Here is a 16,895-nt window from a genome sequence, read left to right as displayed (position 1 = left end):
GTTTTACAGTGATTATATATGATATTATTTGCCATTATAAATGTGAATTAGATGTGCGTTTATATGAAAATAATGCTGAAATGATGGCTTATTCACTGGTGAATAGTTCATTTATCATTTAATCACCCTCATGTAATTCCAAACTTGTGTGTGTGTGTAAATATATATATATATATATATATATATATATATATATATATATATACAGTGCTATGCATAAGTGAATACACCCATGCTAAAGTTGACTAAAAAGAGGAATAAAAAATCATCTTTTGGAAATTGAACTTAATGCCTTAATTTAAAAAATTAGGAAAAATCAAACCTTTAAGGACACCAATTTTCTTTGTGAATGAATAATGTATCGTAAATAAATAAATGTTCTTCATTAAAATACAGGGTGCATAAGTGAGTACATCACATAGTCTTCACCATACCTAGAGATTGGCATGGTTTTATTTCAGTTAGCCTAATAGCTAGTTTGATTTGCATTGAGAGATGATCTTATGGAAAGTACCCCATGCCAATCTCTAGGTATGGTGAAGGCTATGTGATGATGTGGGGCTATTTTAATTCCAAAGGCCAAGGGAACTTTATCAGGATGCATAGTATCCCGGATCCATGAAGTAACTGGCCTTTAAAAATAAAAATCTGCCTGCCTCTATGGGAATTTAACATAGGGGTGTCCAGACTTATGCACCCTGTATTTTAAGGAAGAACATTTATTTATTTACGATACATTATTCATTCACAAAGAAAATTGGTGTCCTTAAAGGTTGGATTTTTCCTAATTTTTTAAATTAAGGCATTAAGTTCAATTTCCAAAAGATGATTTTTTATTCCTCTTTTTAGTCAACTTTAGCATGGGTGTCTAAACGTATGCATAGCACTGTATATATATATGAATATCTCATTCTGTGTTACATTTGAGTTTACATATAAGATTAAGTCAGTTTCTTTTTTTATTGATTGGATGAAATGTAAACGCATTGAAATATGACAAATATTATTAATATCAATTAATATATATCCTTGTTATATTACAAATAAATGGTCATATTTAAGTCATTGTAAATAATATATTCTCTCTCTCTCTCTCTCTCTCTCTCTCTCTCTCTATTATGGGGACAAAATGTTCCCACCAAAATGATAATACCCGAAATCCTTGTTCTTTAGGGGACATTTCCATGAGGAAAACTGCTTATAAATCATACAAAGTGATGTTTGGTTTATGTAAAAATGCAGCAAGTTTTGTGTGATGGGTAGGGTTAGTGTAAGGGGAGAGAATATACAGTTTGTACAGTATAAAAACCATTACGTCTATGGAGAGTCCCCACAAAGATAGTGAACCAGACACACACAGTGACTCAGTGTGTGTGTGTGTGTGTGTGTGTGTGTGTGTGTCTCACCGGTCCATCTAAGAGACATTCATTAGACTCCTCAGAGCGGTAAGGCGTCAGTCAGAGTCCAGTTCACCAAATCTGTGGAGATAAACCCCATTCCTGCCGATATTTCACTGCAAGTCGGAAGGGTAAGTTTCCTAATTACCTAATTACATTAAGAGCTAAATGAATGTGTAAAAGTGACTAGGCTGTTTGCTCTCGTGAATAGTGTACGCGCAGCGCGCGCTTTGATGGAATTATAGGACTTCACGCGCACAGATTCACGCATTCCACAGGTGTCGGACTGAAGTCGTTTTCCTCACTGAATCTTCATCCGATGAGAAAGAAATAACGGTTTGTCAGTAAAAGGAGAGAGATAAACATCTTACGCACAACTCTGTAGTAAACGCGTGTAAGTTTTACGCATCGTAAAGTGTTTCATTAGCACGGCTTCCCTTTACATTACGCGTCGAGGAATCAGTACAAGTGTGTTTGGATGATCTTCAGAAATCGAGTGCAACGCTGTAAATCTTTAAGCTCTCAAGTTTACAGAAAAGCGTAAATATTTGGTGTATGCGTGTGTTCTTGGCCATGCATTGTGTGTTTATATCTAAATCAGACTAAAGTGCTTGATTTTCGTGTTTCTATGGGCTACTGTGCGATGGGAAGATATAATAATTATTATTATTAATGGTGATAAATCAGTTCTTCCTAATGCCAGTTCTTTAGATACAGCATGACCTGTTTTGTATCATGATGTGTTCAGGTTTAAAAAAGGCTTTTCCTCATGCATCGACAGCACTGAAAATTATTGTATGAATATTAAATTGTTGTGCAAACATTACAGAGTAATTTAGCATAAGGGTTTTAATTTTCAAAACATAAAATTCAGATTAAAGTGAACATTAAAGGTACAGTTCAGCCAAAAACGAAACTAAATCATGACTTTCTTTATTTTGTGAAACACAAATGCTGCTCTGCTATGTAGAACAGCAGTAAACTGTGATCACATGGCTGTCAAGCTTCAAAAAAGCAGCATTAATGGCGTCCAAAATTACATTTGCACTATATTTCAGTTTTTCTGAAGCCACGGTATGTGGATCAGACAGTAGATAATTGATCATTTATTCTGCCATTGCTATCAAACTCATTCACACTTACTCAGAGCAGCGTTCTCCTTGTGGACGAAAGAAAATGATAGAGTTTTGGAATTACAGGGAAAACATTTATGCATAAGAAAGGCATCTAAATCACATTATGGACTGGTTTCTCTCATCAAAATTTGCCATATTACACGCGCAACTGATACATGAAGTAAAAATGGAAAGTGTTGTTTGTGTGCAAACATGCACTTTATGTTCTCAGTTCTGAAATATGAATTTGTTAAGAATAACCCTGACTACAACAACAATAACCTAACACATTTATGGCCGAAACTCCCAGAGAGACAGAACACAGATCTAACCTGAGACGAGAGGCGAGAGAAGACACAGGGAAGGGTTTGATAAGATCTAGGGCATGTGAAGCATGGATCGAACCCATCTCTCTTAGCAACAAGACACTGTTTGACTCACATATTCCTGAACATTCGTGGTCTCAGCTGCTGCTTAATGAACCTGCTTGCCTCTGCTGTCGTGAGCTCATGACATTTCAGATATGTGGATTGTATGACTCACTGACACCATCAAAAAGTTGGATGTCTTCCATTCATTGTAGACCTTAAAATAGATAATCTGTAATTATTATCTGAAAAAGCCATTTGACCTTTTTGATTTGAATAAAACCATTACCATTTCTCTCAGTGTAGTCACACATTAATAAGTGCACAGTATACTCTTAAAAATAAAGGTGCTTTATTGGCATTGATGGTTCCATGAAGAACCTTTAACATCCATTGAATCTTTCCATTCCACAAGATTTTTTTAAATGCATTCTAAAACTTAATTTGATACAGTGTTCCATTTTCTTATTGGTTTTGCAACATTTCAAAGCAAACCAAAATGTGTTTATGCAAGTCACGTGTGAGTAAAACTTTCCTCTTAAGGAACGTTTACACGACAACGATATGCTTAAAACGGAGAAGGTTTTCCTTTGATCGTTTCCAAAACGATCCACATTCACACGGATCCGCGAAAACGACTAAAAACGCTGTATTCTGCAGCTAGGCCAGTAGATGGCAATGAAACACTATAGACTGAACACTTAATACGCATGAGCATGACGTCATCGTCTTTAGAGATTTGCATCAGAGTCCGTCTACGGAGAGCCTGCCGACTCCCTATTAAGTCCTATTGTATCGAATTTTGGTTGTAGTTCCACCAGAGCTCCACTGGGGGCGATCGCCCATGAGTGCAAAATGAATGGGAGTCTATGGGGCTAGACGGCTAAATTTGTCTCTTTCACCCGATTGCCGTTGAGAAATCTCAGATTTGATTGTGGGTTTTGCAAGTTCAACATGGGTTATAGGTCGAAAGTTGAATGAACGAGTACTTATGTCCTTTCGATTTCTTACAGGTTGAGTTGTTGTTGCCCATAACACGCTAGCATTCTGCTAATGAACGCTGATTGGTCAGTGAAGGACTGATTACGACCAGAGATACCGCTTGATGGTCTTTTAAAACAACAAAACAAAAACTCGTCTAGCACGTGTGTTTACCTGTGTCAGCTGTGTGTGTTTACCTGTGTCAGCTGTGTGTGTTTCCCTGTGTCAGCTGTGTTGTCGATGCCTCGAGAGAAAAGAAAGTGCAGAGCGCGAAAGCACCAAAGTGACTGAAGGATTGCCGTAAAGCAGTATCTCTGGTCGCACGATGTGTATGACGTCATTGACATTTTAAAAGACTTTTTAAAGCAAATAAGTGACTCTAAAAAATCTAACACCCAGCAATGTGTAATATGTTTGCATCTCCTTTCGAATACAACATTCAAATTACTAGACAAAAAATGATATCCTGAGAAAAGTGGATTTTGAGGGGTATAGCGCCATAGACCTCCATTCATTCTGCACTCGTCCTGTGAGCGCCCTCATGTGGAGCCAGAGTGGAACTGCAACCAGTTCAGAAGCCGGAAGTTTACTGAGAGTGGAAGTTCTCCCCTTATTAGACATTCTCTGTTATAGTTTTTTGTTGTTTACATGGAGACCATTTTCAAAAACATGCACTTTGAAACCCGTTTTCAAAAGTTTGCGTTTTCATGCACCCAAAACGCCGTTGTCGTGTAAACGAACGGCCAAAACGCATAAAAAGTTTTACGTTTTTAGTTGAAAGCGGTGTCGCGTAAACAGCCCCAATTGGTCAGAGTTTCCTCTGCGTCATCCATCAAGACAAGTTCACTCTGCGACCGCGAGCATGTTGTGGCTTCATCTGTTGCTGTCGTCTCACATGCGAACACATTTCCCGTTATGAATTATGATGGTCCGTTGGGTCAGATTGCTTTCTCACCTCAAACGAAACGTCCTTGAGTTTGTTTTGGATCAGGCCTCGTCCAGGCGATCTCGGAGTGATTGTTTTGGTGCAGATCTGAGTGCGATTGCCGTGTTCAAATATGCCTTAAAGGAATAGTTCACTTAAAAATGAAAATTCTGTCATCATTTACTCACCCTCGACTTGTTTCAAACATGTATGAATTTCTTTCTTCTGCTGAACAGAAGGAATTTTGAAGGCTGTGAAAACCCTCTTTCGGAAACCTTTATTGTTAAGAGTGTGCGCACAATAATTCAATGCACTACTTTGATGCATTCTCTTTGGTTTTGTTTTCCAGAAACTCCCATTTGGATATGAATTTTAAAACCCAAAGGGACTATGTGCTTTCTCACAACTTTGACATCATGTGACACGTCGGACTGCCCAATGGAGGCCACTACGATACTCGCCGCCACGAACGGCCAAGTCAAGCGCATCCTTCACGAACCTCCCGAGCCCAACGTCACGACTCTCGCGAACACGTCTGTCCCGTTCCACCATCACATGAACAATGCGGTGCTGGGGATCCTCCTCGGGACACTGTCCCTCCTGACGGTCATCATGAACCTGCTGGTCCTGTTCGCCGTGAGAAAGGAACGGACTTTACACACGGTTGGGAATCTCTACATCGTCAGCCTGTCGATAGCAGACCTTATAGTCGGGGCTACAGTCATGCCTCTGAATCTGGTGTACCTTCTGGAGGACGAGTGGAAGCTTGGCCACGTTATTTGCCAGTTCTGGTTAGTCATGGATTATGTTGCGAGCACGGCGTCCATTTTCAGTTTGTTCATCCTCTGCTTGGACAGGTACCGATCCGTACGACACCCGCTACAGTATCTGAAGTACCGGACACGAGGGAGAGCAACACTGTTGATTTGCAGTGCGTGGCTTCTCTCAATGACTTGGATCGTTCCTATCCTCGGCTGGCGGATGTTTGTTCGGGTCGATCGGAAACCTGAACTGGAGAACCAATGCGACACGGACTTTCGCTTCGTGACGTGGTTTAAAGTTCTGACCGCCATTCTTAACTTCTACATCCCTTCGTTTCTAATGCTTCTGTTCTACTCGCAGATTTTCATCGCGGTCCGGGATCATTACAGGGAGTGGGAGAACTTTGCCGGTCCCATGGTGAAAACCGAAGCGGATGATACTCTGGCGAACGGACTTCAGTTAAAGATAACCAAAGCCTCGGAGAAAGAGAGTCAGGCGAATTCTCAAAATGAGGGTCTTCTGGATCAATACAGTCTTGAACAGCCGAGAGACAATGATTCCTTGTCCGAGACGAAGAGGAAGAGTTGCTACAAGAAGAAACCGATGTTCAGACTTTCGAAGCGCATTAGAAAGAGCGTACAAGACCCTGAAAGTTCATTTCAAATCGATAATGATGGGGAAACGATCGCCGAATGCCCGCCATCTTTACCTCTCGCCTTTCTGCAGCCGGAGAACAGCACCGAAACCTTCATAAATGTGAATGACTGCAATGTGCTAGTGCCAAACTCCGTGGGGAACATCAGTGAGGGCGAGCAGACGGTGGACACTCACAGTTATACTCATAACACGCCTCCATCCCCACCGTCCCCGTGGGCCGAGAACAGCCCGCCGCTAAACGCCAACGATTCGCTCCCCGCGAAACAAACATGGCAGAAGTTCTGCGAACAGTCCAAGCAAAGCATCCATAGCATGCGGATCCGCAAGGAGCGTAAAGCCGCCCGGCAACTGGGCTTCATCATCGGTGTGTTCATGGTGTGTTGGATCCCGTACTTCATCACGTTCATGGTCATGGCCTTGTGCGAGACCTGTGTGCATCACGACCTTCATATGTTCACCATTTGGCTCGGCTACATCAACTCCACTCTCAATCCCTTCATATACCCACTGTGCAATGAAAACTTCAAAAGGGTGTTCAAAAAGATTTTTTATTTTCATAGATAAGGAGATCTGATCCATTTGTGACATGTTTGTACATCGGTTGTTCTGCCATGCTTGTGATCTTGTCAGTACAGAGCAATTTCGTTGGTAACACTTTACAGTAGGGTTCATTAGCTAACCATGAGCAGTACATTTGTTACTGTATTTGTTCAACTTTGTTAATCTTAGTAAATACAAATACCGCTGTTCATTGTTTGTTCATGTTAGTTCACAGTGCATTAAATAATGTTAACAAGACTTTAATAAAGTATTGGTAAATGTTGAAATTAACATTAACAAAGATTAAATAATGCTGTATAAGTGCAGTTCATTATAATGTAGTTCACTAATGAACATTATTGTAAAGTGTTACCATTTTGTTATTTATTGCTGAGTGTCAGCTTGACACGTCTGCAATCTGCATCAGATTACATTAAAAACGTATTCAATACAGTGTTTTAAAACTGGTTGTATTGAAGCACCTATGTTGCTCATTAAAACAACCATCTCTATATCAGTGTCAGTGTTTCTGAACTCCTGAAACGCCTCCAGTGTAGTCTTGAGTTTCTTCCTCATTTGAATAATTCATGCGCAGAATAAAGGGGCGGGGCCTGGTTGAGTTAGTTAGTAAAGGGGCGGGACATTTCCCAAACACACTCGAAGCGCTCGACCAATCACAACACACTGCTCCAGCCGACCAATCAGAGCACAGTGTGCTTTTCAGAAGGAGGGGCTTCATAGAGACAGAAAGTAAACAGAGCGTTACTGACAGACTGGGAAGAGAGGAGCCGCAACAATGGAGAATATGAGGAGAATAATCAACATTCAAGCAGGAAAACCTGCTCTAGTAGAGCCTGAAACAACATTAAGATTTCATGAAAGGACATAATAGGACACCTTTAATGTAGAATATTGTCTGGAAATGCCCTGACATTAATTATGTTGAAGTAGCATGTGCAGTGCATACATATTTAACAGGTAGTTTAATTAAATCTAGTTTGGTCAGGCGCTAATGCACACTATCCTCAGAGAGCTGGGAAATACTGTACAGGTGAAATTCTATAATGAAGTGTGTTGGGAATGGCGTGCGACCTAAAGGATGGTCTATGTTATGTATATATCCACAAATTGCCTGTATTCATGGAACTCCTGGTTGATTTACAGTGCAATGCATTTCAACTCATCTTTGTTGTAATAAGAAAAAAGTACTTAAATGATGGACAGAGTGATGATTTAAACAAAACTGCAACATCTAATGTTACTCATTAAACTGCAAAATGTGAAGACATTAAACTTTTTAATACCTTTTTTTAGACATGTATGCCTCTGGTTGATGAACAATGTAAGACGGTGAAACTGCCTCTATATCACATACAAAACGTGATGATGAAATGGACTACAAAGGCTTCAAGTTAGCAATTATCATATTTATAATACGTGCATATAATAAGTGCAGTGCTTAGTCTCTTTGATATTTCATTTTTTTCTAACAGTTCGCATTGCCAGTCCTCAATTAGAGCCTGTCACGTTCTGTTAAACCTCATGATTGGTTGAACAAAAATTCCAGTCTTTCCATAAAAATCTTTTGTTTAGCGTAGAATGTCTTCTATTTCCAATATTGCGGATCTTTATTGGGAGAAATGCTGCATTCAGCTCTCTGAGGTCTGTGTAGGAGTTTACATGGGAAATGAGGTCCATTAGATATATAATGCAATTTAATTCCTATCAACTGAACCTATTAAGCTTATTAAGCCTGTCACTGTTTCTGCTAAACGTCAAAAGCGGAGGACAAACGGTGCTAAAATATACTCACAGTGTGTATAATACTGAAAAATCATGATCATCTGACTAATTCATTCATTTACATTTCATTATTATTATTATTTTTATTTATTTAGCTTTTGTTATTCTTCCAGTTATTTCCCTATAGCGGCTACTGAATCTGAATCTGAATGACAACCTTTAATCTGAGATGGCCAGACAGTCATTCAACTTTTACAAATCGTTAAAATAGTGGAAACAAAAATCAAGAAGTGTGTGCAGTGATGTACAGGTATTGGACGCCTAAACGTTTAAAATTAAACATTTCCATTATTATTATATAGTGTATATATAGTATTATGAATTATTATGTAATGATTCATTAAAAAGTCTTATTTGATCTGCAAGGTTATTGTCTTTTTTTAAGTGTGACTTTACTGGGTAGATGAACTTGTGTTTATACATTATTAACATACTTTATATTTTGTGGTAAAGACTGCTTTATTGAAATATTGTGAAACATTTCCAGTTGAGAAATGACTTTAAATGTGCACATGCACAATGTTTAAGAATGATAAACTTCACATATCGGTATCATAGGTTTGTGATCCCACATTCCTGGATGATTGTCTTCCATTGCAAATGCATTACACTAAAAGTGATTTAAATTTCTGGATTCACATCTCGTTTAGTTTAGCCTAGGAGTTATTAATCCCAGCCTGATGAAGGAACTTGACTCTGTGAACAGCACAGGACTCTGCAGAAGCTGGACGCTGCTCGTCTCCACTGAGACTGAAGCCTGGAAGCTTGTCTCTGCCACGCAATAAGAAAAAGGTCATTTTGACTTTTTATTTCACAATTCGAACTTTTTTCTCACAATTGTGAGATATAGCTAAGATTTAAACTCAAAAAGTAAAACTTGGAAGATGTAAACTCAAAAAATTGCACTACATAAAAGCACAATTCTGAGGGGGAAAAAATCTGAATTGCGAAATATAAACTCTGAATTGCAAGATGTCAACTCAAACCTTTTTTTAAGCTTTCTTGTTTTGTGATCTCTTGTTTGAAAGAGTTTCTGCGAGATGTGAACTTAGAATTCCAAGAAAAAAAATTCTAAGATAAAGCCCAGGATTACGAGTTTGTACCTTGCATTTGAGAGCTATAAAAAGTCAGAATTGTGAGATATAAAATCAGAATTCTAATTTTATCAAAATGGCAAATTCTTATTTTATCAAAATTGCAAGATGTAAACTCATAATTTGGAGGGGGAAATGTCGCAAATACCTTTGTATGTTTTTATTTGGTGAAGGAAACGAGCTGTTATAGAGCAGATCTGAGGAAAGCTTGTTCAGTAAGTGTGTCAGTATATCTGAGGCATCAGCTGGTTTTTCTGGCTCGGTCACTGATCGTCTGCTGCTGTGCACATGACAAACCAGCTCATTCATCTTTCATAGGGTTAACAATGAAAAGGAACAGCGTTTATAAGTTTCTGTCCGTGTTTTCTTGTCTACTTGTCTGTGTTTTCCTTTTGTTTTGGGGTTTTGTCTTTTATTCGATGGTTTTGGCACCATAAGACTCTTTTTGGACACTCTCCTTAAGAGGTTTGTCGGTCATCTAAAGCGTGTAAGCAGCTGGTAACGTTATTCGCCAACATTTTCTCATTGTTTATAAATGCGGGATAATATGACGCTTTGAAACATTTAGCAGAAAAGCGTGTCTGCTAACATTGTTCTTCGGTTAAACACTGAGCATTGTTTTAAAGATGTCGAAATGTTGAAGATAAAGCATTTCAAGGTCGTTACACCAGCGAAACCTGCACCACGTATTTAATGCTGTCGATTTGCGTATTATTAAATAAATGTAAGTTATGTTAAGTCGTTTGTAAGCTCTTTTGCAATACCAAAACAAATCAACTGCGCATGCGTGTGGGATGACCGTGGTCACATGACATCAACCAGGAAGTGTTTGTCTGGTAAGTGTGATGTTTCCATGCTATGTATTAGTTGCTGCTTTTACTCTGTGTTTATGATTTACATGACAATAATTGTCACAGATCATATATGTCAAATATCGTGCTTTTTACTGCAGTGTGTTAAAACACACAAACAAACAAACACACACTGAAAGAGACGCAATGCTTTTTACGAAGCAGACAGTATTTACTGACATTACAATACTAAAGAACGCAGACTTTACTTTTATTATGTTGACAAGTTGTATAGACGTGTTGTCAGATTAGTACAACATTAAATGTCTTATTAATATAGACAGACAAGCCTGTTGAAGTGAGAAAAAGGGAACTACTTTTTCAATACTTCCACATTTCGAATCTAACAGGACTTTATATGTGTTATTATAAGAAAATAATATCAGGCTAAGAGAATTGAGGATTATATTTTAAGAGTATATTTTGCTTTATTTTATTTTGATGTATCCAATATATATTCTTGTCATGCTATCACTGTACATTAGAATCTTGTCCTTAAAGTCCCCCTGTATAGTTAATAATTTTATCCCTTAAAACTCATCTGTGATCATCAAAATTACATATTAAAACGTTTAAAATGTTCACTGCAGTTTTAAGGAGGAAATACTCAGCAATGGTGTCGACTTATGAATTTACACATGGTTTGTCTTAAAGCAGATTAAAAACACCACATAGACACATAAACCACATAGACATATAAGAACTTTTGTTTTATTATAATATATATATATATATTTATATATTTAAAATCAGGGCAGAATATTTGTATGCGCATTATTCAGTCTCATTTTCCTGTGTCTTGTCTCTTATGGCAGTGTGTGAAGAATCAAACATCAGTCCTGATGGCAGCTGGATCGACGGCCGCCCCGAAACTGCAGTTTTCCCCGTTCTTCAGCGCCCTGGAGGCCGGATTCTGGCATCAACTCACCCAGAAGAAGCTCAACGACTACCACTTAGACGAAAGTCCCAAAAACATCAAAGGCTATTACTATAATGGTGAGTGTGGGAGGTTTCACTGGTCTTTTCTTCTCTATTGTGTCGTATATCCGAGTGAAACGCTTCCAGAACAAGAACAGATGTGGGCGGGGCTTGATTGTGTCTGTGGGGAATTGATTGCATGGTTGTGGTTTGCTATTGGCTGATCTCATGTGAGTGACAGGTTAAAGCCCCGCCCACATCATCAGAGAAGAGAAGAGATGCTGCAAGAGGAACTTATTCTGATTCAAGATTATGAGGGAACATGCATTTAAAGTCGCCCTGTGGTGAAAATCCATCTTTTAATGTTGTTTATATGTCTGTGTGGTGTTTTTAATATGCTTTAAGGGTTATATTGCAGGTTAGAGCCCCCAGTGAGTCAATTAATTAGATTGTCTTTAAATATATACATATAAATACGCTATTAAGGCTTCTGGAGTCGTTTTGGTAAGAATTTTACTTCCGCATCTGAAAAATGTCAACCCGGAAGTGACGTAACGGGAGTGAGTGCGGCCAAATTAAGCAATACGAAAGCAATGGATCGCAATGAGAGTTCAGACGCTGAGGAAATTGTTAATGTTTACTCGTATGACGGACCTCAGCCACATAATTATGAGCCTGATATGCAGCCAGGAGAGCTACCACTTAGTCGAAAGTCAATCTGAAGTATATGAGCGCTAATGGCCTGGAGTTCGCATCTCCAAAAGCGACTAAAATCGCATATGAGGTCTAAACCACTGCATTCTCACCTAAAAAACTCTATTATGTGGCACAATAACGGTAGTACTTGAAAAAATACAGTGGGTTTTTGTTTTCTTCTCCACCATTGACGTATTCTGTGAGAAATGCTGCCAGTGTAGATCCGGCAGAAACACGCGGAGTGATACACACTGTGAAACGGTTTCTGTGTGATATTAGTAGTATATCGCATGGCTAGATAAGGCTCTCAGCCAATCAGAGTCGAGAACCAGAAGTAACTGCTGCATAAAAAATTATATATAATGTTTGAATGGTGAAAGAGGCGTTTTTAGTAATAATGTTGAAACCTTTCTCATAATCGAATTTCAAATTTAAAGTCCTCCTGTGGTGAAGATCCAGCTTTTAATGTTGTTTATGTGTCTATGTGGTGTTTTTAATATGCTTTAAGACAAAGCATGTGTAAGTTCATAAGTCGACACCATTGCTGAGTATTTCCTCCTTAAAACTGCAGTGAACCAAAGACAGTCTCAAAAACACGCTTTGAAATCGCTGGTGTTTCTGACGTCACAAACTACCTTGTAACCAATCAGATCAACGTGTGATCGTCAACCAGTGGGTCTCTGAGCTGAGTGAGTGAGTGGAGGCGGGGCTCATTTGCATATTCTTAGATCCATGTATAGTAAATGAGGCAAGGGTGTCGAGTTACAGTCAAAATATTTTAAGGCATTTTTTTTTAAGGGAAAAACATTTAAATATGTCATTTTGATGATCAAAGATGAGTTTTAAGGGATGAAATTGTTGACCACAATAATGATGTGCACTGATAAATCATTTATAATAAACACTGCAATATTCCATATAATAACGAGAACTGTCGATTTTGATTTCATGGTGACTTACTGATGTAAGGAATACAGTTTCTGGGTCCAAGCTTATTAAAACTCGGTTTACACTACAGTCTCTCACAGCCTCGCAGAAATAAACATTTGAAAGATTCATAAAACATGAGTCACTGTCTGGCCGTCTGAGATTTTGGTGTGGAGTTAAAGGTTAGGATGATGATATGTATTGGTTTTTATTCCAGCACACAGTGAGTGTGTATTAGCAGTGTTTGCTGTTTGTTTCTGGCGTCTGAAAGAGCGTTTGGACCCGGAAACAAGCAGATTCCTTTCTGAATACATCAGCTGTGTTCGAGACGGAGCGATAGTGTGGTTTTGATAAATGCAGAAGGTCATTCAGGGATTAGAGCTGCACGATTCAATCTGGATAAATTGAGAATTTACATTTTTTTTGTGATTCTGAACTAAACAAAACAGCGTAATTTACTAAATGTTCTGATAAAATGTTAATTGTCTATTTAAAGTCTATTTAAAACATTACATTTATTTGAATTCTTTTTTTAATCAGTTTGAATGAATGATTCAATGACTCATTGGGCCCTATCTCGCACCCAGCGCAATTGACTTTGTACAGCGACGCATGTATCATTGCTATTTTGCACCCGACGCACAGCGGACTTTTCCCTCCACAGACGCACGTCGGTAAATTAGGGAATGAACTTGTTCTCCTGGGGGCGGTTCAGTGAAAAGAGGAGGCGCAAACGTTAGGGTTACCCTAACCCTAACCCTAACCCGGCGCAAACGTTCCCTGGTGCTATTTTGCAGTTTCAGAAAACAATTCCTCCACAGACCAGGAGAAACCTCGTCTAAAGTCAGCGGCGCGTTATTCAGATGCTATTTTAAGAGCACATGCTTGGCCATAATGTAGCGTGTGCACAACACACACACACTTTGCTTCTCTCATCTACACAGACGCAGAAGTTCATATTTTGCAAATCATACATTATTACAAGGAAAAATATTCCACACGAGGGAAATCATTGTGGTGTCCATGAAGATGAGAAAAAATAGGCATAAATCTAGCTTACACATTTACCCAAATTATCATACGCCTGTTTAACCGAAGCTAATTTGTGTGTGTTTCTCCATCCCCAATGTCACTTCTCTGTGTTTTACGGCCCTGACGAGAACGTCGGTCTCCTCGGCTGTGAACCGCTCCTGGCGTGCGTCTGGCAAATCCGCCGTTATAATAGCAATCCGCCATGGAACAAGCACGCCTGCTCTTAAAGGGAATGTGAGATGACGCTCTGATTGGTTTATTTCACGTTACGCCCAAACCACACCTATGAGTAATGAAGCTACTTCAGACCAACACATTTTAGATTAGCGTCGAAATCCGCCCACAAAGTTACTTGCGTTTCGCGTTTGATACTTGCGTTTCAGATCATTAAAATAGGGCCCATAAAGTCTTCACCTGTTTCATTACTGGATGAATCCGCGTTTTTGAACAAATCTCTTGAATGAATGATTCAGTGACAATAAACATGTTATCAGTCACTTGTCGCCACCTACTGGTGTAACGATGTAATTGTTTTTTTATCTCTACCGTAGACATCAGTGTCTATATCTGAACTATAAACTTTTATCTCAGTACTTCTGTGATAATCTGAATGATTGTAAGACAGAATTAATGATACTGTGTGTTGAAAAGACTGTTTATGAATCTGTTTTACATCTATACATGACAACGGCTCTCTCTGGATCAGAACTCAGATCTGAATGTTCACTGTGATCCGACTTATCAAAGCTTTAATAGACATAGAGATGAATCACTGTCATTTAGGAATAAGATCATGTGTGTGTTTGAATCCAGATCGCGATCTTTTAATGATCAATCCTGCAGCTTAGCATGCATAAAAAAACATGTACTTTTGCACACAATCTACATGCTGAACACCACAGGAATATTAATAGAATAGTAGTGTTTCACTTACACTTCCTAAACAACCAGTCTGGCATTTTCTCTTGGATTTATACTGACACATCATGCAAAAGTGTTGAATTACAGATGCCGTTGTAGCAATGCTGTGTCACAGATGATTCATTTATTCATTCCACAGCCGAAAGTGACTGAGAATACGTAATGCACCTTTAAGCAGTGATATATAATGTTTTGTGATATGACGCAGATGTTTTGTGATATATTGCAGGTGATCCTGATGGCTTGCCGACACGCTTGACACTGGAGTTCAGCGCATTTGAAGCGTAAGTTTTGCGTATTAATAGCATGTAATGTAGTTGGTTATTCTCAAAGCCTTGGATAATGGCTCCAATATCACGTCTGTTACTTGTGAAATTAGTTATTTTTTCTTGCCAATTAAATCCTTAAGGATTGTTTCTGTAGGATTAATTTAACATTTATGATGGGTGAGTAATTGCACAGGCAGCGCCGAAGTCTGGCAAAGCTGACCTCATATAACCGTCTGAATCCCTCTTTTCTCAATATACACTACCGTTCAAAAGTTTGGGGTCAGTAAGATTTTTAATGTTTTTAAAAGAAGTCTCTTCTGCTCACCAAGGCTGTGTTTATTTGATTAAAAATACATACAAAAACAGTAATATTGTGAAATATTATTCCAATGTAAATCAGCTGTTTTCTATGTGAATATACAGTAAAGTGTAATTTATTCCTGTGATCAAAGCTGAATTTATCATCATTACTCCAGTCTTCAGTGTCACATGATCCTTCAGAAATCACTCTAATATGAGGATTTGATGCTCAGGAAACATTTATGATTATTATCAGTGTTGAAAACCGTTATTTACATTTTTATTTCATGATGCTATGATGAATAGAAAGTTCAAAAGAACAGCATTTATCTGAAATCTAAAGCTTTTGTAACATTAAACACCACCGTTCTAAAGTTTGGGGCAGTAAGAATTTAAATTTTATTTTTGGGGGAAATAAATAAAATAAATCAATACTTTTATTCATCAAGGATGAGTTAAACTGATCAAAAGTTACAGTAAAGACATTTATAATGTTAGAAAATATTATATTTTAAATAAATGCTGTTCTTTTGAACTTTCTATTCATCAATTCATCAATCATATTTTACAATATTACTGTATTTTTGATCATATAAACGCAGCCTTGATGAGCAGAAGAGACTTTGAGACAAAAGTAATTTTTCTAATATTACTATATAAGTTAATTTGATATAAAAAGGTTCCATCTCTTAACAGCAATACTTTAGTTCACATGATCTAACAATAAGCAATACTTCTACAGCATTTATTAATTTTAGTTAATGTTAATTTCAACATTTATTGATGCATGTTAACAACTTGATGCTTATGGTGCAACCCCCCAAAAAACATATGATATGTGATATTTATGAATTGATAAATATCATTATTAAATATTAATACAAACAGCAATACTTTTTGAACAATTTGATGTTTGCACCACATCAAATGTTGAGAGTTTTTCAAAACAAAATGAATATAACAAATAAGGGCTGCAAACAGTATATATTACTTGTCACACTTATAATGATAAAATAACTGAATATTGCATATAGTGTATGTAATTCACCCAAAAGTAAACGATGCAGTGTGTGTGACTGTTGTGTTTCAGTGATGGGCCCACTCCTGCTCGCTGCTGTCCGGCTCCGGGAACGCTCTACAACACCAACACACTGGAAGCCTTCAGATCCACGGATAAGAAAGCGCTCCTGGATAAAGCAGCCGATGAGGTGGAGCGGCTCGTAATTAATTACGTCTGCTGATAGTGTGTGTTTTATTTGTGCTCGCTAAACTAATTATTCACTTTCTTTTGACTGCGGATCTGGATGCTGAACATCCTTCTTCAGCATTTGATAAATGA

The 16,895-nt window shown here is 38.1% G+C and overlaps 2 protein-coding genes across 2 annotated transcripts in view; both read left to right on the top strand.

Moving 5' to 3' along the window:
* The first annotated feature begins 1,509 nt into the window (after positions 1-1,509).
* hrh1 (histamine receptor H1) lies at positions 1,510-6,854 on the top strand. The gene is made up of 2 exons (XM_084396047.1): positions 1,510-1,528; positions 5,136-6,854. The coding sequence occupies exon 2, from the start codon at positions 5,177-5,179 to the stop codon at positions 6,767-6,769; it is 1,593 nt and encodes a 530-aa protein (XP_084252173.1). The 5' UTR covers positions 1,510-1,528; positions 5,136-5,176; the 3' UTR covers positions 6,770-6,854.
* Positions 6,855-9,830: 2,976 nt separating this feature from the next.
* Positions 9,831-16,895, top strand: part of atg7 (ATG7 autophagy related 7 homolog) — a 107,354-nt gene continuing 100,289 nt past the window's right edge. Inside the window, exons 1-4 of the mRNA XM_084394797.1 lie at positions 9,831-10,478; positions 11,309-11,489; positions 15,217-15,271; positions 16,647-16,764. Coding sequence (XP_084250923.1) covers positions 11,336-11,489; positions 15,217-15,271; positions 16,647-16,764 — 327 coding nt within the window. The 5' untranslated portion in view covers positions 9,831-10,478; positions 11,309-11,335. The remainder of the gene's footprint in view (positions 10,479-11,308; positions 11,490-15,216; positions 15,272-16,646; positions 16,765-16,895) is intronic.

This window comes from Rutilus rutilus (assembly GCF_951802725.1).
Source record: "Rutilus rutilus genome assembly, chromosome: 22".
NCBI classification, from domain to species: Eukaryota; Metazoa; Chordata; class Actinopteri; order Cypriniformes; family Leuciscidae; genus Rutilus; species Rutilus rutilus.
This window is presented reverse-complemented; position numbering and strand designations above follow the sequence as displayed.